Raw genomic sequence first — 24,821 nt, 5'->3', positions numbered from 1 at the left:
ACTGCTTCTTTAGGCCTCATTTGAATGTCTGCACTGTGCGCTCCGCCAACCCATTTGAAGCCGGGTGGCAAGGGGCAGTGCGGATATGGCGTATTCCGTTCATCTTCGTGAACCTCGCAAACTCCTCACTCGTGAATGCAGTGCCGTTATCAGTGACCAGCACCTCGGGGAGGCCATGCGTACTGAAAGACAAACGCATCTTCTCAATTGTTGCGCAGGACGGTGTGCCTAGCATCTTATGCACCTCTAGCCATTTAGACTGGGCGTTGATTAATAGAAGGCACATGGATCCGCATGCAAGCGCGTCCAAGGCCGCCCTGGCCATTCCCAGTGATGTAGGGGCACGGCCGGCGGAAGCTTCTGATGCTCCTGGCAAATGGAGCAGTTTTGGGCCACCTTCTCAATGTCGGTGTCGAGGCCTGGCCACCAGACATAACTCCGGGCCAACATTTTCATTTTGGTCACACCTGGATGCCCATTGTGTAAGTCTCTTAGTATCAGCTCCTGTCCTTTTTCCGGGACAATCACACGTGTCCCCCACAAGAGGATGCAGTCTTCCACACTGAATTCTGACAAATTGGGGGAAAATGCCCACAACTCACCTGGGAGCTGTCTATGCTGCCCACCATACAGGACTATGTGCCGAACCTTCAACAGGATTGGCTCCGTCTGGGTCAACTCACGGATCTGTGATGCCGTGACAGGCAAAGTGTCCATAATATTTAGGGTTGCAACCACCTCACCGGTCGTGGGGGACGACATGGGGCCGGTCGATAAAGGCAATCAGCTCAGTGAGTCGGCATTCGCCATCTGCGTTCCTGGTTTGTGCTCCAGAGAATACTCGTATGCAGCGAGCAACAAAGCCCAGTGCTGGATCCGTAAGGAAGCAATGGGAGGTATTGGCTTATCCTCTCTGAAAAGTCCCAGCAGAGGCTTATGATCAGTCACGATAGTGAAGTGGTGGCCACACAAGTACTGGTGGAAATGTTTCACCGCAAAGACCACTGCCAGGCCCCCCTTCTCGATCTGCGCGTACCTTTTTTCCCCTGCAGTCAATGCGCGGGAGGCGAAAGCTATCGGCCGCTCGGCCCCGTTTTCCATCTTGTGAGACAGGGCGGCCCCAATACCATACGGGGATGCACCACATGTGACGAGCAAAGGCTTTCCAGGATCATAGTGGGTTAGTAACCCAGACGACGACAATTGTTGTTTTACCCGCCAGAAAGCGGTTTCTTGCAACTGACCCAAAACCCAGGTGTGATTTTTCTTTAGCAGAAGGTGCAATGGGGCCAGCGTAGTTGCCAGATTGGGGAGGAACGTCCCGTAATAGTTTACGAGGCCAAGAAAAGAACGAAGAAGCAAAGTGTCAGTCGGGCGGGGGCCTGTTGAATCGCGCGCACCTTCTCTGCAACGGGTTGCAAACCTTCGCGGTCCACCCGATAACCCAGGTAGACTACTTCCTTCACCTGAAAGACGCACTTTGTGCGGCGTAAACGGACTCCAGCCTCCGAAAAGCGTCTAAGGACAGTCTCCAGATTTTCCAAATGTTCCTGCTCCGACGTCCATGTGATCAAAACGTCATCTAAGTAGACAGCGACACGCGGTAAACCTCTCAAAATGCCCTCCATAACGTGTTGAAAAATAGCGCAGGCAGAGGATACTCCAAAGGGCAACCGTGTATATTCATACAGGCCCCGGTGTGTGTTAATCATTATATATGGTCGGGAGGCAAGGTCCAGCTCCAACTGTCGGTAGGCGTGACTCATATCTAATTTTGTGAACGAGAGTCCGCCTGCAAGCTTCGCGTAGAAATCCTCTATGCGAGGCATTGGATATCGGTCGAGTCGGGAAGCCGTATTCACTGTAAGTTTATAGTCGCCGCACAAGCGAACTGTGGCATCTGGCTTCATTACAGGTAGAATTGGTGCTGCCCAGTCAGCGAAATGGACGGGCCTGATAATACCCAAAGTCTCCAAACGACCCTTCTACCTTCTCGAGCTAGGCGTAAGGCACCGGGTGCGCCCGGAAATAGCGTGGCGTGGCTCCTGGTTCAACTTGGATACGGGCTACAGCCCCTTTTATTTTCCCCAAACCAGGCTGGAATACATCTGGTATCGTCCTCGCACCTCAGTCAACCCTCCAGAAACTGTTTGGAGGATGTGCTGCCACTGCAACCGCAAATGGTGCAACCAGTCCCGACCCAACAGGCTGGGCCCATGGTAAGTGGGAAACGCCCCTCCTGGCGTCCATAAACAACAGGGGTCATCGTAGTTCCTGCAATGTCCAATGGTTCCCCCGTGTAGGTGGCCAACCTGGCTTGTGTGTCGGTTAATGTAAGGGTCTGTATACCCTGCTTGATATGGTCGAATGTCCTCTGGACGATCACGGAGACCGCTGCGCCTGTGTCCAACTCCATCTCAAGCGGGTCACCTTAATGGGGGCCACATGGGGAGCTGCCACACAATGCAGCGGCAGGCAGTCGTACTCCGTCTCCACGTCCTCAGGAATAGTCGCCGCATGGAAGGTACGGCCCCTGGTCCGGTCGGAACGACGGCGCCTCTGGCGCCTCCAGGACCAGAGTCCGCGACGGGGTCGGCGCCTACAAGTCTGACATGGACATGGCTCCTCATCCATTGGTTCTGGCGAAGGCTCCCTTCAGGGAGGAATGTCGGACGGCCACTGGCGTCGATCCAGACGTCGCCTCGCCAAAGGTATCGCAGGAGTGCGGGAGGACATTTTCGGATGGAAGGGGTTGCGCCCCAAGGCATGCACCTCCATTCCCTGTAGCTCCTGCACTCCTCGTTCTGCGCTCTCTCGGGACAATACTATTTGAATGGCCTGTTAAAAAGTCAATGTTGGCTCAGCTAACAACTTTCTCTGGGTGACCGCATTGTTAATACCGCAAACCAATCAGTCGCTTAACATCTCTGACAAGGTCTCACCAGAGTCACAGTACTCCGCAATCCTGCGTAGCCTGGATAGAAAGTCGTCAAGGGATTCTCCTGGGGTCCTCTCAGCGGTATTAAACCGGTAACGTTGGACTATCGTGGACGAGGTTGGGTTAAAATGTTGCCCCACTAAGTTTACAAGTTCATCAAACGTTTTGGTGACCGGCGCAGCTGGGTACGTAAGGCTCCTAATCACCCCAAACGTATGCGGGCCGCAGGCGGTGAGCAATATGACCACCCGGCGCTCGTTTTCGGTGATGTTGTTTGCCTGGAAATAGTAACGCATCCGTTGTGCGTACTGGTTCCTGCTTTCCAGCGCAGCATCAAAAACATCCAAAAGTCCGTACAGAGGCATGGTGTAATAGAAAACAACTTCCAACCTGTATCCAACAAAAATCCAGGGAGGTGTCTTCAGCACTGTAGACAGCTATTCACTTTAACCCTCGTCGTCAGTTTTGTGAGAGCCACAAAGAATCCAGCACGAGTTTTAAGGACACAAAGAAATAACATTTACTTACTATAACATATATACACAACAGCAGCAGCAACTTTGCTTGCTGCTCACTCCTTCCTGGCTGGTTCCAAACTGGCCAGCTTTATTTATACAGGGAGTCTGCTAATGATTTCTCCATTCCCCCCCCCCCCCCCCCCCCGCCACCTCATTGGGGAAGCTCATACTCCCACAGGATTGTGGGATTGTCATTAGTCCCCAGCCAGTGGTAAGCAGGCAGGTTATAACACAATGGAATTACCATTCCAGGTTTTAAACTTCTCTATAAACGTAAGTGGATTATGGCCAGTCCAAACAAAGCTTTGTTGATTGTTGTCGGACATATATTTCAAAGGTGCTGAAGGGCTAGTAGCAAGGCTAAGGCTTCCTTCTCAATGGTGGTATACATTCTTTGGCACGGACTTGGTTTTTTAAAAAATTATCCCAATGTCCTTTGTTCCTGCATCAATCCCATGTGCATTCCTTGAAATTTCCTACATGCTGAACAAACATGTCCCACCTTATAACACCTAGGCTTTCGAGTCGCATCTTCACGCTCAGAGGGTGGTACTGAGATGCATTCTGGGAGAAATTAGCGCAGTCACTGCAACTTGGAAGGGGATTGAGGTGGAGAACACTTGCACCCACAGGAGGAACAACATCCGCCAGAGGGTAATGGCAAAATATAAAGGGGAGATAAGGGAATAACCAGGAAGGACCCTTATACCATAGCATCCCCAAAGCTCAGGCATGGTTGAACGGATGAATCGAACCCCAAAAACTACTACTGCTAAGGCCACAAAGCAAACCGGTCAGGGGTACGTGCGTGTACTTCTGGTATTCTTAATGTGACCACGAGCACCCGAACCAGACCACCGGACTGACCCCATCTGAATTAAAGATAGGTAGGGTAGATGGGGCTCACTCCTACTCTCTCTGACGGGGAAGTGCAGACGATCAAAATTAACTTGCTGCCCAGGTTCCTCTTGATCTGCATCCCCCAGACCTTTTTCAACACAGTGGGTAAGCTGATCATGGTGTTTGGTGGGGGGGGGGGGGGGGGGGGAAAGAGAGAGAGAAAGAGCTTGAGAATTAGGAAGATAGCCCTACAAGGGAGGAGAAATGTGAGAGGCCTGGCCGTCCAGTTCTATCACTGGGCAGCCACCGCAGAAAGAGTACGGGGATGGAACCGGGAGCGGAGTGGATGAGGATGGAGGAGAGATCTTGTGCAGGGTTATCTCTTCGAGCACTAGCCACAACCGCACTCCCATCCCCCACTCCCGGGCAGATACTCGAAAAGCCCGGTGGTAGTAGCACGTGGGATAAAATGAGACAGCACTTCGGACTACCCAAAATGTCCACCATGGTCCTCATCTGCAATAATCACAGGTTCACTCCCGCAACAATGGACACCTCCTTCAAAAGGTGGAGACAGTGGGAGGGGATACTGATGGTTAGGGACATGTACACAGAGGAGAGAGTAGCGACCCTGGGGGAACACACGGAGAGGTTCCGGTTCCAGAGAGGGAGAGAGATCAAGGTCCATACAGGTCAAAAACTTACTCTGCAAGGAAATGATGACGTACCCCCAGATCCCAGGACATTCACTGCTGTAGAAAATACTGAACGCGGACGAGCTTGGGAGGAGAACTGTGTAGACATGTACGGACGACTGTTAGAAGAGGTGCGCTCACCCCCGGACGAGACAAAGACAAAGTGGGAGGAAGACCTAGGCAGGGAGGACTCTTGATCAAAGCACTTCACAGGGCAAACTTCACCTTCATGTGCGGGGGCTGAGCCTAATGTAATTAAAGGTGGTGCACAGGGCGCACCTAAGCACTTGAGCAGGTTCTTCCCGGAAGTGGAGGACAAATGTGAATGGTGACGTAAAGCCCAATCACACACCCACATGTTCTTGTCTTGTCCCAGACTTGTCGGGTACTGGTTCCTTCTTTGAGGCTGTGTCCAGGGTTGTGGGAGTGAAAGTGGATCCATGTCCACTAGTGGTGGTCTTTGGGATATCAGAGCAGCCAGAGTTCTTCATGGGGAGGAGGCGTACGGCCTAGCCTTTGCTTCCCTGATCACCCACCGGAGACTTTGGCTCAGCTGGCGATCGAAAGAAGGCTCAACAGGATCTAGAAGCCGTTCAGCAACTTGTCTCAAGACCTGTTCATAGGCAGCAACCAATAAGGTAGGGAGGGACATGGGTTGGGGTGGCATGGGACTAGTCACGGAACAGGGAAGAGAAAGGGGAGGGAGAACGAATGCATCCCAAAAGAATCCAGGACAGCCAGAAGAGAAGACGACTGCAAGAGACAGGTTGATGGCAAATTACTGCCTGAACCACAATGTATATAAATTACTGTAAATGTGTGTTTTGGTCATATCTGGCCCTGTAAAGTTGGTAAAATTTGAAAACCCGAATAAAATATATTTTTAAAAAATGAGACGTGGGGCTATGCAGCTCCCAGAGGGAACAGGTAGTGAAGATGTCAGAACATTACGAGATAAAATCAGAACATATATGATTGCATTGTGTGAACAATTAAAAGAGTTAAGCGAAGAGGTGCGACAAGAGATATCAAAGCAGAAACAAAACAAGGGAGATATTAAATCAGGAACGAAACATGGGGGAGGGTCAGGGATCCCAAGAGTTACCGAAGATAGGCGAGAAGGTTATGGTAAACAGTTCCTCTGACCGACTGGGTTCTCCCAAGATGACAGGGACCATTCGTGTAATAATGACAAGCAACACCTGTATGTGTGTCGTGATATGGCAGGGAGAGCAAAGTGGAAGCACTGGTCACACAGGCTGTTTTACCAGCAGGAAAGCCACCAGCCGCTCACTTATTTATTTCGTTTTTGGCAAATCCCCAGAGCAACAGCAACTTGGGAGGACACCGCTAACTGTACTCATTCTTGCTACATGATTAGCAGCATGGGAGGCACCTACCGTGAACATTAATAAAGACTTTTGCCTGCATCCAGGGCGGTACGTGCAATTACCAAATGGAAGGTCTGGGGAATGGATAAGGAAACCAATTATGTGGATTTCAGATAGGGTTACTCTCGACAGCCATCGCATCGTCCAAATCATCTTATCAGGGAAGAACGACAAGAATGAACTGACACAGAACACCTTACCCTGACCTGGAGTTGCCAGGATTAGGTCAGCAGAATGTGTCATTCACTTAAGACCATAAGGCATAGGAGCAGAATTGGGCCATTCGGCCCAACGTGTCTTCTCCGCCATTAAATCATGGCTGATATGTTTTATCATAGATTATCATAGAATTTACAGTTTCTCATCCCCATTCTCCTACCTTCTCCCCATAACCCGATCATATTATTAATCAAGAACATATCTATCTCTATCTTATAGACACTCAATGATTTGGCCTCCGCAGTCTTCTGTGGCAAAGTGTTCCATAGATTCACCAAGGGCAGCACGGTAGCACAAGGGCAGCACGGTAGCACAGTGGATAGCATTGTGGCTTCACAGCGCCAGGGTCCCAGGTTTGATTCACCGCTGGGTTACTGTCTGTGCGGAGTCTGCACGTTCTCCCAGTGCCTGCTTGGGTTCCCCCCGGGTGCTCCGGTTTCCTCCCACAGTCCAAAGACATGCAGGTTAGGTGGACTGGCCATGATAAATTGCCCTTCGTGACCAAAAAGATTAGGAGGGGTTACGGGGATAGGGTGAAAGTGAGGACTTAAGTGGGTCAGTGCAGACTCGATGGGCAGAATGGCCTTCTTCTGCACTGTCTGCTCTATGTTCTATGGCTGAAGAAATTCCTCCTCATCGGTGTTTCAAAGGATCATCCCTTCAGTCTGAGGCTGTGCCCTCGGGTTCTAGTTTTTCCTACTAGTGGAAATATCCTCTCCACGTTCACCCTATCTCGGCCTCTCAGTATTCTGCAAGTTTCAATAAGATTCCCCCCTCATCCTTCTAAACTCCAACAAGTACAGACCCAGAGTCCTTAATCACTCCTCATATGACAAGTTCTTCATTTTGCGGCGCATTGCCTGGAACAGTATTCAGCCTGGTGGGATGGTACTGAATTCCGGACAATTGTGACCCTTGCTGTGAACCGAGTTTATGTGCTGTATATCTGGGTCAGACTACCATAACCGACACTAAGGATACATCTGGCAATGTGGACATATCAGGAGTGTGGAACACCAGCTCGGGTATGGGACAATTCTGGTACATGTGCTCAGTGTCAGCAAGTTGAAACCCCATATGGGTGTCCAGTGCAGGAGTGAATGTCACAGCAGGATAACGAATTGGCCTATTTGTGTGGGAACCAGGATTGGAGGGGCAACATTTTCAAGAATATTGCATAGATGTTATTAGTTGACTGGATTGTACTTTAATTTGTCAACATTTGGTATCAGAAACCGACCAAGTGCCCAACCACCATGTCACCAACCACCATGTCACCACCCACTGACAGGATAGTCAAAGTAGGGAAGCCGAAAGAAGTGTTACATAATGTCACAATGGTGACCTTAGAAGTGACCTAACGGCTTGGCCTAACCCTGCTAGAGATCTGTGGCAATCATATGGAGTTCGCTAGCTGGGCGAGATGAGCATTGCAGCAGTTAACCCAGGACTACCAAATCTGCATATCTCTAGGAATTCAAGACACTAGGAAGGGAAGAAAGAGACAATGTTTCCTGGGAGATGTGGGGGAACTGTTTGGAAGTGCTAATCCAGCCTTAGATTAACTACAGATCTCCGATATGAATGATTATGCCTCATGGTGGCCAAAGAGACCATTGATTTGGAAGGAGAGGGCGGTGGGGCTGTGGCTCACGGCAAGAGGAACCGAATACGAACTTACAATGGTCCGGGTCCAGGGAGAATGCATAATGCAAGGGTTAAAACTACTATCCCTCGCCATTATTAATGCAGCAGATCCACAGTCTAAGGGGTGGACATCTGACATGCTTACTCGGGCCCTGATAGATGATGTTACATTTGATATTGAACATACAAGATTTGGCACCTTATCAATTTACAGGAAGAACAGGAATTCGTAGTTACACAGCCTGTGACTGGGGCAAGGGAGACACAATAAGATTTCGGAAGAGTATACCGCAGGAACATGGTAACAGAACATATTGGTGTCTGGGGGGGGGGGGGGGGGGGGGGGAAGAGAGAATTTAGATTTGAATCACTGGGAGTGAAGAAATATGGGTGGATGTACGAAGTAGGATCCCATGGGTGTGCAGCTCCAGAGCAGAATGGTATCCTGCTGATTGCACGCGAATGTTGTATTGAATCACAGCATTACATCATTTGATCCTGCAGTACCCTGAAACCCATCAGTAACGATTCTTCCGTCATGTTGTCAGTTAATCCCCTTACAACTCTCCTACAAAGCGGTGCTTTCTGACAGACAGAACAAGGTACATGTATGGAAAATTAGAGTGCAACAATAACCACGCTGTTTGCTTACAGATGGTTGACTCCTTTTCTGTGGGAGATTTTCATTTTACAGACGGTGTCTTCACTGGCTATGCATTCAGTCTATGGTGGGACGGTACATTAAATATCGATGACATCCCTTGGTCGAATAGCCCAGGTAGCTGTGGAAAGGGCCCTGGTATTCCCAAGACATTTATGGAAGAAAGCCATCAAGCAATCACTAAGGGGGGGCGGGCAGGTGAATCTGGCCATTGGAAAGGCCAGGCGATTGGCAGACTCAGCCAGTCATCAGGACAAGATGGCATGGTAGTATTGTTGGTGGAAAGTAGGGAGAGTAATGGCAGCCATTGCATCAGTTGCAGTCCTTCGAGTTAGCCTTTGTTGCTATCAGAGAATAATGGAATCCCAGTACAAATAGTAATGCTGGTCAATAATGGGTATGCCTCAGTTTCCACTACACTGAGACTCCACTACCAGGGAAAACAAACATAGGGAACATCAATGATGATTTTCCAATTTAATAAATTATGGTTCCGGGCTTAGCTGAGGTCAATAGGGCTTGGGTGAAGAAGTTGAGAATAATAGAGTAGCAGCAGATCTAACGCACACTGGATTCTAGCAGGATCCCTGGAATTTCTATGGAGTACAGAGTCTTGGGAATGACCCACCTGAGCCAGTAATGCCTGACATAGGGTCCAAAAGGAGGGACTGATATGGGAGGAGGTGAAGCCTGGGCTGTCGCGCTTTTATTGTTTTTATGCTTTAACTGATAAGAGGTATAAATTGTGCTACAAACTCTTGTACATGGTGAGAATCCCCAACAAATGATGAAGACGTTTAATCACTGGAACTCTCACACTACAGGGCAGCAGTAGCACAGTGGTTAGCACAGTTGCTTCACAGCTCGAGGGTCCCAGGTTCGATTCCCGGCTTGGGTCACTGTCTGTATGGAGTCTGCACGTTCTCGTCGTGTCTGTGTGGGTTTCCTCCGGGTGCTCCGGTTTCCTCCCACAATCCAAAGATGTGCAGGTTAGGTGGATTGGCCATGATAAATTTCCCTTAGTCACCGAAAAGGTTAGGTGGGGTTACGGGGATAGGGTGGAGGTATGAGTTTAAATGGGGTGCTCTTTCCAAGGACCGATGCAGACTCAATGGACCGAATGGCCCCCTTCTGCACTGTAAATTCTATGATTCTGTTACTCAAGTGGTCTCATCTTTTAACACAACAAATACCCTAATACCTCAATGGGTAAAGGCACCAAACAATTTTGGACCAAATAGGTCTCAGGTTCACTCAATCAATGTCTGTTCTGGTCTTGGGATGCAATGATTGGTGCAGGTTGACTATTTCTGGTCACTATTTAATAATCCCGATGAGTCTGCCCATGGATTTTGCACAAGGATAACTTCAAATTTGGTTGCAGTTGAACAGCAAATCTCAAGTTCAACATAAAAAAGTCAGGAGTAAGTATTAAAAGGCTGCCAGAACTCATGGAACTAACAATAATAATAATAATCACTTATTGTCACAAGTTGGCTTCAATGAAGTTACTGCGAAAAGCCACTAGTCGCCACATTCCGGCACCTGTTCGGGGAGGCCGGTACGGGAATTGAACCCGTGCTGCTGGTCTTGTTCTGCATTACAAGCCAGCTGTTTAGCCCACAGTGCTAAACTGGCCCCTATATAAGACATTAATTCCAGAAGCAAGAGAAAGTTGGAAAAATAAATGTACAAATTCAATACATCTTCATATTATACAACACATCAAAATGTACTTCACAGAAATAAAAGGTCAATTCCATTTGAATTCTAGGTATCTTCGCAGAAAGTAAATTTTTACGTGCAGATACATTGACTATGCACAAACCATTTAATGTTAATTTATGAGACATTTAAATTGATAAAAAGCTAATCCTTCCAAACTGCAGGAACTCGAAGGCAAACTGTAAGATGGGATCAATAGTATGTTGACACAGTAAAATACTGCTGATCAGGCGTGAAAAAATTGCACAAGCTAGGAATGCTGATGTCATAAAATTCTTGTCAGTATGATATGACAATCTTTTCTTTTAAACTGAGTTTGTCAAAGATCGTTTCAAAAAATGATGAAATACATGAAAATGTGCATTTTAAATTCTTCTGCTAATTGAGAAAAGTGTAAATATAGGTGTGTTTTTTAATTACAATAAGTCCTCATTTTACTGTACCACCTTCCTGGGAGTTTATTGCAAGTCTGAAGTTCAAAGTAACCAAATCAAAGTTTCCTTAGTTTAGGGAATCATTTGAACTGTTGGACTTTGCTTCATGGTTGGTATATGCTTTTTTAAAAAAATGTTTTTATTCTCCATTTTCACATTTTCCTTCAAAATTTACACCCCACCCACAAACAGTAAACAGTAACAAATACAAAATCAATCCCCTTAACAATACCAACGATCCCATCCTCCCACCACCCCAAACAACAGCCCACCTGTCAATATATGCATCCCATAAAACAAACCCTCCCACGGTGGAAACAAAAAACAAAAGAGAAAAAGAAAAAGGAGTCCGGGACCACCCATGTTCACCATTTACCTATTGGTTGGTATATGCTTAAGAATTGTATTCTATCTGTAAAAGTTTTTGTGATTTTCAAGCAGAGACTTGATATGCCTCAATCCAATATTTTAGATAAACATTATCACGACTATAGATGGTAGAGGTAGGAAATTAGACAATTGTTTTAACAGTTAATTTTCCATCTAAGTTTAAGTTTGTGTGCATGAGCATTTTATTACAATTAAAATTTTCTTTCCTTACCAGGCTGAAGTAATTCCGAATCCTTTTCATTACATACTGAACCCGAAATCATGTTTACATGCTGTGTTTGCTGAGTGAGATACTCTTGAAAATCCTTGACAAAGTCTACAGAATCGTTTCTCTTTTCTCGCATATTCTTACTCTTGATTGAAGCTTCTTTAATTCCTTAAGAAAAAAGATTTTCAAATCATGTGTTTAAAATCAACCATGTTATTGGGACAATATTATTAAACATTTCAGCATGTACTTGCATTATTCAGATCTGAATATATTTTCTAAAAATGCTGTTTATGCAATCAGAACCCGAGAGTAAATTTCTCCATTCATTCAATCCATTTTCTAGTTCTACCGCATGTGGCACATTTCTTTCTTTCTCCCTCCCTTCACCCTTCCCCAGGATTGGGCCAAATTTAGAAAATTGAAAACATAGAATATCAAGCTCCAAATTATAGCTCATTGTAGTTGAAGTTAAAGAATAGAGTCCCTATTTGGCCCATCGATTCTGCACCAACGCTCCAGAAGAACACTCTACCCAGATCCACTCCCCACCCTCTCCCTGTAACCTCATCTACACATCCCTGGTCATGATGGGGCAATTTAGCATAGCCAGTCCACCTAACCTGCACATCTTTGTGCTGTGGGAGGAAACCGGAGCACACCTACGCTGACACAGAGAAAGCATGCAACCTCCACACAGGCAGTCACCGAAGGCCGGAATTGAACCCCGGTCCCTGCCGCTGTGAGGTGGCAGTGCTAACCACTGTGCCACCGTTGCATTATTGCTTTGCAGTCAGCAGTACCATATTTACATTTAAACAAATAATGATGGAAATACAAACATAGGACCAACCGATCAAGCTTGATCCACCACTCAATGGCTGATCCTCTATATTAATGCCTTTTTCCCCCCCGACATACTATTCCCCTGTACCTTTATATCACCGATATTTAGAAATGTCAATCTCAGATTTAAACACACTCAATGACCGAGCTTCCACAATCCTCTAGCATAGAGAATTTCAAAGATTCCAACCGAGAGTAAAAAATGTCTCCTCATCTTGGTCCACAGTGACTTCCCCCTTACTTTGAAATTGTGTCCTCTGGTTCTAGACTCCACAACCAGGTGAAACATCTTACCCGCAACTACCCTATCTATCCCTTTTAAGCATTTTGTAGGTTTCAGTGAGATCGCTTCTCATTCATTGAAACTCTGGAGAATACAGGCCCAGTTTCCCCAATCTCTCTTCATAGGATATTCCCACCATCCTGGGAACAAATCTGACAAACCTTTGTTGCACTCCCTCTTTGGCAATAATATCCTTCTTAAGGTAAGGGGACCAACACTGCACTCAGTACCCCAAGGGCAGTCCAACCAAGGTTCTACACTATTGAAGCAAGACTTCATTACTCCTGTACTCACATCATTTTGCAATAAAGGCCATCATACCAGTAACCTTCCTAAATGCTTGCTACACCTGCATGTTAGCTTTCAGTGACTTGTTGACGAGGATACACAAGTCCTTTTGCATATCTATCCTTTCTAATCTCTCACCATTTAAGAAATATCCTGCGTATCTGTTCCTCCTACAAAAGTGGATAACCTCACATTTTGCCGCATTATATATATTCCATTGGTCATATTCTTGCTCACTCACTTGGTCTGGTCAAATCCTCTTGAAGCTGCTTTAAATCTTCTTCAACTCACATTCTCACCTAGCATTGTAGCATTTGCAAGCTTGTGTATAATTGGTCCCCACATCGAAAACACGGATATATATTATAACAGTTGAGGCTCCAAGAACTCATCCTTCCTGTACCCCACTAGTCACAGGCAGCTAATGTGAGAATGACCCACTTATTCCTACTCTCTTTCCACCTGTTAACCAATCCTTAATCCATGTCAATATATTACCTACCTTGTGTTCTTTTCACTTCGGTACATGTGACAATTAATCAATCAATCAATGTGCTTTAATTTTGCAAACCAACCTCCTGGGGGGCACTTTATCAAAAGCCTTCTGAAAATCAACTTGATCAATTCTGTTGGTAACATCCTCGAAAAAAACTCCCAACAGGTTCATCAAACATGGTTTTCCATTCATAAATCAATGTTTATTTTAATAAATTTAGTGGACCCAATTCATTTTTTTCCAATTAAGGGGCAATTTAGCGTGTTCAATCCACCTATCCTGCACATTTTTGGGTTGTGGGGGCTAAACCCACGCAAACACGGGGAGAATGTGCAAACTCCACACGAACAGTGACCCAGAGCCGGGATCGAACCTGGGACCTCGGCACCTTGAGGCAGCAGGGCTAACCCACTGCGCCACCGTGCTGCCCTATAAATCAAGGTTAACTATGCCCAATTAGATCATTATTATCTAAGTGTCCATACACATCCTTTAGAAGAGATTTCAGAATGTTCCCTACTACTGATGGATGGCCATAATCTCTTTAGTTCCCCATTTTCTCTCTCCCTGTCTTTGTAAATAGTGGTGTGACATTTGCTATCTTCCAATCTGCAGGAAACATTCCAGAATCTATAGAATTTTGGAAAATGATCTCAAATGCATTCACTATCTCCAGAGCTACCTCTTTCAACATTCAGATGTAGAATATCAGGTCCCAGGGCCTTATCAACCTTCAGTCCCAATTTCTCCAACCTTCTTACTAATACAAGTTTCCAACAATTCCTCATTCTCCCTAGCCCCTCTCTAATTCTGGGAGAGTTCTTACCTCTTCCTCAATTAAGATAAACACAAAGTAACCATTTAGCTTCTCTGCCTTTTCTTTATTTTCCATTATAAATTATCCCTACTCTGCCTGTAATGGAACATTTGTCTTAGCAAAATGTTTCCTTTTTACATACCTATAGAAGCTTTTCCAGTCCGTTTTGTTAGTTTGCATTCATACGTCTATTCTCCCTTTATCATTTTCTTGGTCCTCCTTTGATGTATTCCAAAATCCTTTTGATCCTCAGGTTTACTATTATTTATCATAGAATATCATAGAATTTACAGTGCAGAAGGAGGCCATTCGGCCCATCGAGTCTGCACCGGCTCTTGGAAAGAGCACCCTAACCAAGGTCAACATCTCCACCCTATCCCCATACCCCAGTAACCCCACACTAAGGGCAATTTTAGACACTAAGGGCAATTTATCATGGCCAATCCACCTAACCTGCACATCTTTGGACTGTGGGAGGAAACCGGAGCACCCGGAGGAAACCCACGCATACACGGGGAGGATGTGCAGACTCCGCACAGACGGTGACCCAAGCCGGAATCGAACCTGGGACCCTGGAGCTGTGAAGCAATTGTGCTATCCACAATGTTACCGTGCTGCCAACATAATAGGCCATTCCTTTTAATCTTATATAATCCTTAACTTCTTTGTTAGCCATGTTTGATTGGGGTTTTTGTACCTTGAAGGAATGTATACTTGCTGTAATCTATGTAATAATTATTTAAAGACTATCCATTGCCTTTGTACCATCATGTATTGTTAATGCATTTTCCCGATGCACCTCAGCCAATTTCCCCCCATCCCTTAATTTCCTTTGTTTAAATTTAACACCCTGGCTTCAGATTCAACTACCTCACTTTCAAACAATGTAAAATTCTATCATATTATGGTCACTCATCCCTAAAGATGCCTTTTCAACCAGATTTATTAGCCATTTAGCATTGCATAATACTGGATCTAAAATAGCCTGTTCTCTCGTCAGTTCCTCATCATACTGCTCCATCCCCAAGACACTCCGGAAACTCGTTCTCCACAACATTAGTGTTTACTAGTTACCTAGTCTCTCTGTAGATTCAAGTCACCCATGATTACTGTATTACCCATGCTGCATGTTTCGTTAATCACATGATTAATACCATGTCCCACACCACCACTGTTGTTTGGGGGCCGAAAAACTATTTCAGATTTCATAGAATTCCTACAGTGCAGAAGGAGGCCATTTGGCCCATCGAGTCTACACCAACCCTCTGAAAGAGCACCCTACCTAGGCACATTCCCACACCCTGTCCCCGTAACCCCACCTAACCTATGGACACCAAGGGGTAATTTAGCATGGTCAATCCACCTAACCTGCACATCTTTGGACTGTGGGAGGAAACCCATGCAGACACTGAGAGAATGTGCAAGCTCCACACAGACAGTCACCCAAGGTTGGAATTGAACCACTCTGCCACTGTATTTCCAGATTTCCAGCACCTATCATATTTTGCCGAGTGATGTACTTTTCTTCTTTATTCTTTCATGTGATGTGGGTGTCACTGGCAAGGCCAGCATTTGTTGCGCACCCTTAGTTGCCCTTGATCTGAGTGGCTAGAGTCACATGCAGGCCAGTCTGGGTGAGGATGGCAGATTTTCTTCCTTGAAGTTAACCAGATAAGTTTTTAGGACAATGAATTCATAATAAAATGTCTCAATACTCCAATTCAATTAAAACCCTTTTTTTGCATATGTACACAAACATCTTAAATCTAGTAGTGATCACAAAAGAAATTGGCTTGAAGTCTAATTAATTAATAGTGCGTCCGGTCTGTGATATATTTTTTTTTAAGGTGAAAATTTCCCCATGAGAAAGACATGCGCCTTTACAGAACTAAAAAGTAAACCTCCATGAACCCTTCTTCTCAATAAACTACTACCTCGACAGTCACTTCTGAATTACCCAAGTTTTTTCCTTAGCACCCTTGTTGATCACATTTGTGGTATAGTCAGTTTCCACATGCAAGTTGACCATTGTGCAGACCATCATTCCACCACTAGCTTTTACTCCAAAGCCATCTCTGTTGTCAGATACTTTGCCCAGTAAATTCTAAAGAGCCACAATACTCCCAGGTGGAACACTGGAAGAACAAACTTGGTATATTTATTTTGCTTGAAGCTCCATTGCTTTGCTATCCAACTTATTAATTGGTAAAGCTTAACCAGACAATGCACAATGTAGACCTGTTATTACTCTGGACTGACCTTCAAATTCCATATGTATCCAACACCACAATAATTTGTTTCCTTTCCAAATCATCCACATTTGCCTTTATCTGAACCCTGCAGTGTCAGGAATCCTGATGTTTCCATTACCTCTAGATTTAACTTTTCTAAAGTCCTCCTCTTCAGCCATTGCAAGCTCCATCTTTCCTGCCTGTTGCTTGCCCCATCCTGCAGTGAAAATAATTTGTTTAGCACAGCCTCACCTGACCTTATTCCTTCAGCCTCCTCAGCTACATGTCCCAGCCTGCAGCCAATATCTCTCCAACTCCAGTGCATCTTCCCTGCACGCTGGCAGCAATCTTCCTCAGCACTGAAATTTCCTCTTTTAAGCTAATCTGTTTGCTACTTCTACTTGCTACCTATCTTTAGAAACATCTACAAAACCTAACTTATTTGTTTACAATAGGGCTTGGAACATTTACAATTTTACAGGTATATTTAACAGCATTACATCGCTGAATCCCACACCAATGTCATCCTAGGAACCATCAGTGACCAGAAGCTTAACTGGACTAGCTACATAAATACTATGGCTGCAAGAGCATGTCAATCTTTGGGAATTCTGCAACTAGTATCACACCTCCTGACTTCCCAAAGCCTTTCCACAATTGACAAGGCACAACTCAGGAATGTGGGACTTGCCTGGGCAAATGCAGCTCAACAACAGTCAAAACACTTACCATTCAGGACAAAAAAACATTGATAGGCACCACATCTACCATCGCAATTATTCATTCTCTTCACCACAGGCACACAATGGCTGCAATGTGTACTATCTACAAATGTACATTGCAGCAACTTTTACTCCATCAATGGCATCTTGCAAACCTGCGACCTCTACAATACAGAAAAGGCAGCAGCCACATGTGAACAGGACACACTGTCCTGATTTGGATCTACAATCAATGAATGCCCTTCCAAACAGCACTATGGGTGTACCTACACCATACAGACTTTAGCAATTCAAGAAGGCAGCTCGACACCAACTTCTCAAGGACAATTAGGAATGGGAAATAAATGCTGGCTTTGCCAGAAATACCACAATCTCGTTCTTGAATAAAAAAATGCAAGCCACTGTAATCAATCAGCACTCTGTAGAACTATGGTGTACTTACATTTTTTAAAAATACATTAGACCTTTGATTTTCTTTTGCATCTTTGAGCTAGTTTTTAAACACAAGAGCTTTTCACAGGCCCTGGTACCATAAGCATTTCTTTGTCCCTTTCACAGACCCCTAAATGTGGAATGGTTGAATGCACACAGGGAGCGACATATCTGCCGGCTACAGGCTACTAGGCCTGTTAGTTACTTTGTGTCCTTAGAATATAACTGTGATGTTTACGTTAAGTGGCTCTTTCTACAAGTTTAGGGGTGGGAAGGAGTGCTTTATGTGAAGCTTTGCAGACACAGATGTGCTAACTGCATTAACTGCTGCACACGGTGGGGGGGGGGGGGGGGGTTGCAACCCTTCTGCACTCTGAAATCGAGATGAAACATTATCATAGAATTTACAGTGCAGAAGGAGGCCATTCAGCCCATCGAGTCTGCACCAGTTTTTGGAAAGAGCACCCTACCCAAGGTCAACACCCCCACCCTATCCCCATAACCCAGTAACTCCACCCAACACTAAGGGCAATTTTGGACATGAAGGGCAATTTATCATGGCCAATCCACCTAACCTGCACATCTTTGGACTGTGGGAGGAAACCGGAGCACCGGGAGGAAACCCATGCACACACAGGGATGTGCAGACTCCGCACAGTGACCCAAGCCGGAATCGAACCTGGGACTCTGGAGCTGTGAAGCAATTGTGCTATCCACAATGCTACCGTGCTGCCGAACTTGGCATCAGATATGTCGCATTATTTTAAAGCAATTCAATGTCCATTTATTTTATTACGTGTTTAAAATACCAGTAGTCCGCGATTAACTATTGTAAAGGAATGGATCCCTTTGCCTTTCCAGCCAAACCTCCTCTGCAAGGCCGGTGAACCGTTGACTCGTTTACAAATGGCTGTTGTGGGGACTCCCAACAACACGGCCCCAACCGGCAACCCCGCCCCCTCCCTCGCGCCGATTGGCTCAAATCAGCGTAACGTCCCTGCGGCGCGGTCTCTTATTGGCCGACCGGAATGTCACTCACAGAGCACTCGACTCAAAGTTAACATTGAAGAGGCCGCGTTATTTTGAAATATTGACAAGCCATAAAAATACCCCCCTCCCTGGTATTCCACAACAGCTGTCGAAACACAAAATAACGGGTTAAAAGAAAAAAATGGGGGTGGTTCGTGGTCAGAATTGTCACCCTCACTTCACAAGTTATGCTTTCGGCCGATGGCAGAGGCGGCTCGAGCCCTTTCGGTTATTTTTCAAACGGCCCACCCGGGAGCTGTTGAATTGTTAAAGCGGGATCAGGCCAGGGGTGGGAACGGAGAGAAGAAAGAAAGAGTCTCCCTCCTCCATACCTTCAGCTTAATTCCATTCACTCGACAACGGCTTCTAAACAGCAAAACATAGCGGGGCCAACCGCTGGGGGAGGAAGAGAGAGGCGGGGGGGCAGGGTGGGGCCCACTCGCTTTTGATGACTGTCCGAGGAATATTCTCCGGCCGCTTTCCCTTTTAGCTGCAGTCCCCGAAGACGAAGGGAACAAAAGGCCGGCGACGATGTCACAGTTGAGCCGGGACACATCCACGGGCAGCCAGCTGGAAGTGACATCAGCGGGCGGGGCTGCGTCTCGCCTCTTCCCCGGTCACCAGGCCCGGCCTGACGCGGAGCAGAGCCAGCCCAGCTACAATAACCTAACAGCTGCTGCTTCCCACTGCAACGTTTTGTTTTGCCTTGCGGAACTAATTTTTAGTTTGTATATTTAACATACGCGGTATTTTGGAAAAAAATATCGAAGTAGTATCCGGTTTTTAAAATTCATATGGTGGCGATGTTCCATGTGATCTCCAATATCACCTCCCCCTTTAAACAGGAGCTGCATGCATACTAATTTGTTCAAGATACTCTAGTGGTCTGTCGACTATTACAAAGGACGAAATGGCGACATCGTTATTGCTTCCTAGGGTGAGTCGAGGGTTTGCCATTCAGCGATTTGGTGTCGTTAGGTAAACGGATAATAATCGTTTGTTTAGCTGCATAGTAGACGTTTTACATAAATAAATGAATATTTATGAGGGGCATAGATAGGGTGGATAGGAAGGAACTGTTACCCTTATCGAAGGGGACATGGTTTTAAAGTAAATGGCAAGAGGTTTATAGGAGATGTGAGGAAAAACTTTTTCGCCCAGACGGTGGTGGGAATCTGGAACTCGCTACCTGAAAGGGTGGTAGAGGCCAGAACCCTCAACATTTAAGAAGTATTTAGATGAGCACTTGAAATGCACACAAGGCCATGGCCCAAGTCTGGAAAGTGGGATTAGAGTAGATAGGTGGCTGGTGCGGATAGGATCTGCCAAGCGCCTCCTGCCCTGTAAAAGCTCTATGATCAATAACACGGTCAAATATTCTTAAGGTGCTTAACCAGAGCACTGCCAAATGAAATTTGACACCCGCCCACAAGGGTAGATAACCAAATTTGACACCCGCTCACAAGGGTAGATAACCAAATTTGACACCCGCTCACAAGGGTAGATAACCAAAAGCTTGGTTAAAAGGGTAAATTTCAAGGAGACTTTTTTGAGGATGAAGCAAATTAGAGAGATTAAGGAGATGTCTGGAGGAAGTTCAAGTTCTGAGGGGGTATGGTGGCTTACAAAGCAAAAGGATATGACCGTATTAGATACTCAAGTGTGACCGAAAGGGACAGAGTGTACAAACTCTCACAAATAGGATCAGAAAAGGCAAAAATGATAATAAGGCAAACTTAATGTTTTTTTTTACATTAAATACATGTAACATTGGCATAAAGTAAATGAATTAAATGCAAAAATTGAGGTTAATGGGTCTGATCTAATAGCTATTCCAGAGATGTGGTTGCAAGGAGGTCAGAACTGAACTAAATATTCAGGGTATCTGACTTTTCATACGAAGAAAGGAAAGGATGGTGTGGTAGCTTTGTTAGTACAAGATAGAATAATCTTGGATTCAATAGCAAGAAATGATCTTGGATCGAAAGCTGTAGAATCCATACGGGTGGAGGGAAGAAATCACCAGAGGAAGAAGACACTCCAAACAGGAGTTATTAAAGCCACGTACCTTAATTATGGGTGACTTTACTGTAGGACAGAAAATAAACCAGGAGATGATAAAGCCACATTAAAAAAAGGCAGAACCTTAATTATGGGTGACTTTACTGAAGGACAGAAAATAAATCAGGAGATGATAAAGCCACGTAAGAAAGGCAGTACCTTAATTATGGGTGACTTTACTCCCCGTGTAGGTTGGGAAAATCAAATTGGTGGAGGTAGCCATGAAGGCAGAATTCATCGTGTATTCGGGAGTTTCCTCAAACAATATATTCTGGATCCAACCAAGGCAAAGACTTTTGGATTTGAACAGGCAGGTTTTCTAAACAATCTGGAGAGTATAAGATCCTGTAGAAAGCGGTGACCATAACATGTTAGAATTTAACATAAAATTTTAAAGTGCAGCACAGTGGCGCAGTGCTGCCTCATGGCGCTGAGGTCCCTGGTTCGATCCCAGCTCTGGGTCACTGTGTGGAGTTTGCACATTCTCCCCATGTTTACATGGGTTTCGCCCCCACAACCCAAAGATGTGCAGGGTAGGTGGATTGGCCACGCTAAATTGCCCCTTAATTTAAAAAAAGTGAATTGGGTACTCTAAATTTATAATTTAAGAAAATAAATAAATAAAAAAGAATTTGACATTAAATTTGAGTGCGAGAAACTTGGGTCAGAAACAACTGTGCGACACTTAAATAAGGATAATTATAAAGGAACGAGGGCAGAGTGGACTGGGAAAGGAGTTTAGCAGGAAAGACGGTTGATCAGCAATGACAGATGTTGCTGAAAATAGTTCATGGCTCACAATAAAAATATATCCCAGTGAGGAAGAAGGATTCTAGGAAGTAGATAAATCAACCATAGTTTATAATAATCTTTATTGTCACAAGTAGGCTTACATTAACACTGCAATGAAGTTACTATGAAAAGCCCCTAGTTGCCACATTCTGGCGCCTGTTCGGTAAACAGAAGGAGAATTCGGAATGTCCAATTTGCGTAATAGCATGTCTTTCGAGACTTGTGGGAGGAAACTGGAGCACCCGGAGGAAATCCACGCAGACACGGGGAGAACTTGCAGACTATGCACAGACGTGACCCAAGCTGGGAATCGAACCTGGGACCCTGGCGCTGTGAAGCCATATTGTTAACCACTATGCTACCCTGCTGCCGAGTTAACCAAGGAAGTGAAGGATAGTATTAAACTGAAAGAAAAAACATAAAATGTGGCAAAGATTAGTAGTAAGCAAGAGGATTGGGAAAGGTTTTTTTAAAAAAAATAAAATAAAAGATGACAAAAAAAAAATAAAGGTGCAATGATAAACAATGAGGGTAAACTAATAAGTAAAATAAAAACAGTCAGCAATAGTTTCTTTAAATATGTAAACAAAAGAAGAGAGGCCAAAGTGATGTGATGAATGTAGGAATTTCAGATATATTGTATTATATGTATTCGGTGCAGTAAGGGTTAGTACGTGTATGACTGCTGCAGTAGTGTTTTTAAAAATCTTGGTTGCAAGACAGTTGGGTTTTTGGGAGCCAGAGGTGCAATTGAAGCATTGTAATTGATGGCTAATTGATTTTTGTTTATGTTTAGAGGGTTCCCTGAGGATTAGTTAATTTGGGGCATTGTGTTAAGTTTGGTAAAATGATGCAGTTAATGGTTTGAAGCAGTCAGGTGTTGAGGTTTAGTTTAGTTTGTGGCTGGAAGGCAAGCTGAGAAGGATTTCTGAAGAAATACTGCCAGAGATTCTTTATTATTCTGACAGGGGTTCAGGTCTCTTTCTTTAAAGCAGTCTCAAAAGATCTCTCTTTCTCAAAGTGGAGTATTTAATACATCTATGTACAGCAAGCTAACTTTTTAAAAGTGAATTGGGATCTGAGATGGTTTTGTTGATTGAGTGGGAATAAAAATAACAGTTGATGGTTATTGTGCCACTGTATCAATTAGCATTGTTTACAGGGTAAATTGTAAGCTCTTTTTTGTGATGAAGCTATTTTGGTGTGAAATACCTGGAGCAAGGTATTCTTTCCTCACAGCCGTACAAAATTAAAATAAAATATTGGGATTTCTGTTTTTTATCTTAGCCACTATTGGGGTCTGGTCCGGAATCATCATAGTGTACATAGGCCTCTTGGAGAATGAGACTGGGGAAATAATAATGAGGAATCATAGAATTTACAGTGCAGAAGGAGGCCATTCAGCCCATCGAGTCTGCACCGGCCCTTGGAAAGAGCACCCCACTTCAGCCCACACCTCCACCCTATCCTCGTAACTCCATAACCCAGTAACCCCATCAAATCTTTTTGGACACTAAGAGCAACTTATCATGGCCAATCCACCTAAGCTGCACATCTTTGGACTGTGGGAGGAAACCTGAGCACCCGGAGGCAACCCATGTCGACACAGGGGGTACGTGCAGACTCTGCACAGACAGTGACCCAAGCCGGGAATCAAACCTGGGACCCTGGAGCTGTAAAGCAACTGTTTAAATGAATGAGACTGGGGAAATAATAATGAGGAAACAGGAAATGGCAGGTAAGTTAAACAAATACTTTGTGTCAGTCATCATGATGGAAGACACAAATAACATGCCAAAAATAAACAATGAAGGGGCAGAAGGGGAGGAGGAAATAAATCCAATAACAATCACTAGTGAAACCAATGGGACTAAAGGTCAATAAGATCCCTGGACCTCATGGGTTACATCCTAAGGTATTAAAGGAAGTAGCGACATAGATAGTGAATACACTGGTAGTAATCTTTGAAGAATCCTTAAATTCTGGAAAAGTCCCAGTGGATTGGAAAACTTGAGGGAGACAAAAAACAAGTAACTATAGGCCAGTTAGCTTAACTTCTGTCATTGGGAAAACGTTACCAGTTCATTGTATAACATAGAACATAGAAAATACAGCACAGAACAGGCCCTTCGGCCCACGATGTTGTGCCGAACCTTTGTCCCAGATTAATCATAGATTATCATTGAATTTACAGTGCAGAAGGAGGCCATTCGGCCCTTTGAGTCTGCACCGGCTCTTGGAAAGAGCACCCTACCCAAACTCAACACCTCCACCCAACACCAAGGGCAATTTGGACATTAAGGGCAATTTATCATTGGCCAATCCACCTAACCTGCACATCTTTGGACTGTGGGAGGAAACCGGAGCACCCGGAGGAAACCCACGCAGACACTGGGAGGACGTGCAGACTCCGCACAGACAGTGACCCAAGCTGGAATCGAACCTGAGACCCTGGAGCTGTGAAGCAATTGTGCTATCCACAATGCTACCGTGCTGCCCTTAAGAACAAATAAATCTATACTATATAATTTTACCGTAATCCATGTACCTATCCAATAGCTGCTTGAAGGTCCCTAATGTTTCCGTCTCAACTACTTCCACAGGCAGTGCATTCCATGCCCCCACTACTCTCTGGGTAAAGAACCTACCTCTGATATCCCTCCTATATCTTCCACCTTTCACCTTAAATTTATGGCCCTTTGTAATGGTTTGTTCCACCTGGGGAAAAAGTCTCTGACTGTCTACTCTATCTATTCCCCTGATCATCTTATAAACCTCTATCAAGTCGCCCCTCATCCTTCTCCGTTCTAATGAGAAAAGGCCTAGCACCCTCAACCTTTCCTCGTAAGACCTACTCTCCATTCCAGGCAACATCCTGGTAAATCTTCTTTGCACCTTTTCCAAAGCTTCCACATCCTTCCTAAAATGAGGCGACCAGAACTGTACACAGTACTCCAAATGTGGCCTTACCAAAGTTTTGTACAGCTGCATCAACACCTCACGGCTCTTAAATTCAATCCCTCTGTTAATGAACGTGAGCACATCATAGGCCTTCTTCACAGCTCTATCCACTTGAGTGGCAACTTTCAAAGATGTATGAACATAGACCCCAAGATCTCTCTGCTCCTCCACATTGCCAAGAACTCTACCGTTAACCC

The 24,821-nt window shown here is 45.1% G+C and overlaps 2 protein-coding genes across 5 annotated transcripts in view; one reads left to right on the top strand and one right to left on the bottom strand.

Annotated features, from left to right (window-relative positions):
• The window catches only part of LOC140393163 (zinc finger protein Pegasus-like), a 32,628-nt gene extending 13,279 nt beyond the window's left edge, over positions 1-19,349 (bottom strand). The window contains exons 1-3 of one of the 3 annotated variants that reach the window (XM_072479281.1): positions 19,143-19,349; positions 15,891-16,052; positions 11,670-11,834 (exon numbers count right to left, since the gene is read on the bottom strand). In XM_072479281.1, the coding sequence (XP_072335382.1) occupies positions 11,670-11,834; positions 15,891-15,897 (172 nt within the window). In that variant the 5' untranslated portion in view covers positions 15,898-16,052; positions 19,143-19,349. Of the gene's footprint in view, positions 1-11,669; positions 11,835-15,890; positions 16,053-18,590; positions 18,678-19,142 lie in introns of those variants that run through there. The other 2 variants (XM_072479282.1, XM_072479283.1) reach the window with 2 other exon arrangements.
• Positions 19,350-19,453: 104 nt separating this feature from the next.
• acadsb (acyl-CoA dehydrogenase short/branched chain) overlaps positions 19,454-24,821 on the top strand; it is a 91,694-nt gene continuing 86,326 nt past the window's right edge. For both annotated transcript variants that reach the window (XM_072479277.1, XM_072479280.1), the window contains exon 1: positions 19,454-19,747. In XM_072479277.1, coding sequence (XP_072335378.1) covers positions 19,721-19,747 — 27 coding nt within the window. In that variant the 5' untranslated portion in view covers positions 19,454-19,720. The remainder of the gene's footprint in view (positions 19,748-24,821) is intronic.

The sequence above is a fragment of the Scyliorhinus torazame genome, chromosome 16 (assembly GCF_047496885.1).
Source record: "Scyliorhinus torazame isolate Kashiwa2021f chromosome 16, sScyTor2.1, whole genome shotgun sequence".
Classification (NCBI taxonomy): Eukaryota; Metazoa; Chordata; class Chondrichthyes; order Carcharhiniformes; family Scyliorhinidae; genus Scyliorhinus; species Scyliorhinus torazame.
This window is presented reverse-complemented; position numbering and strand designations above follow the sequence as displayed.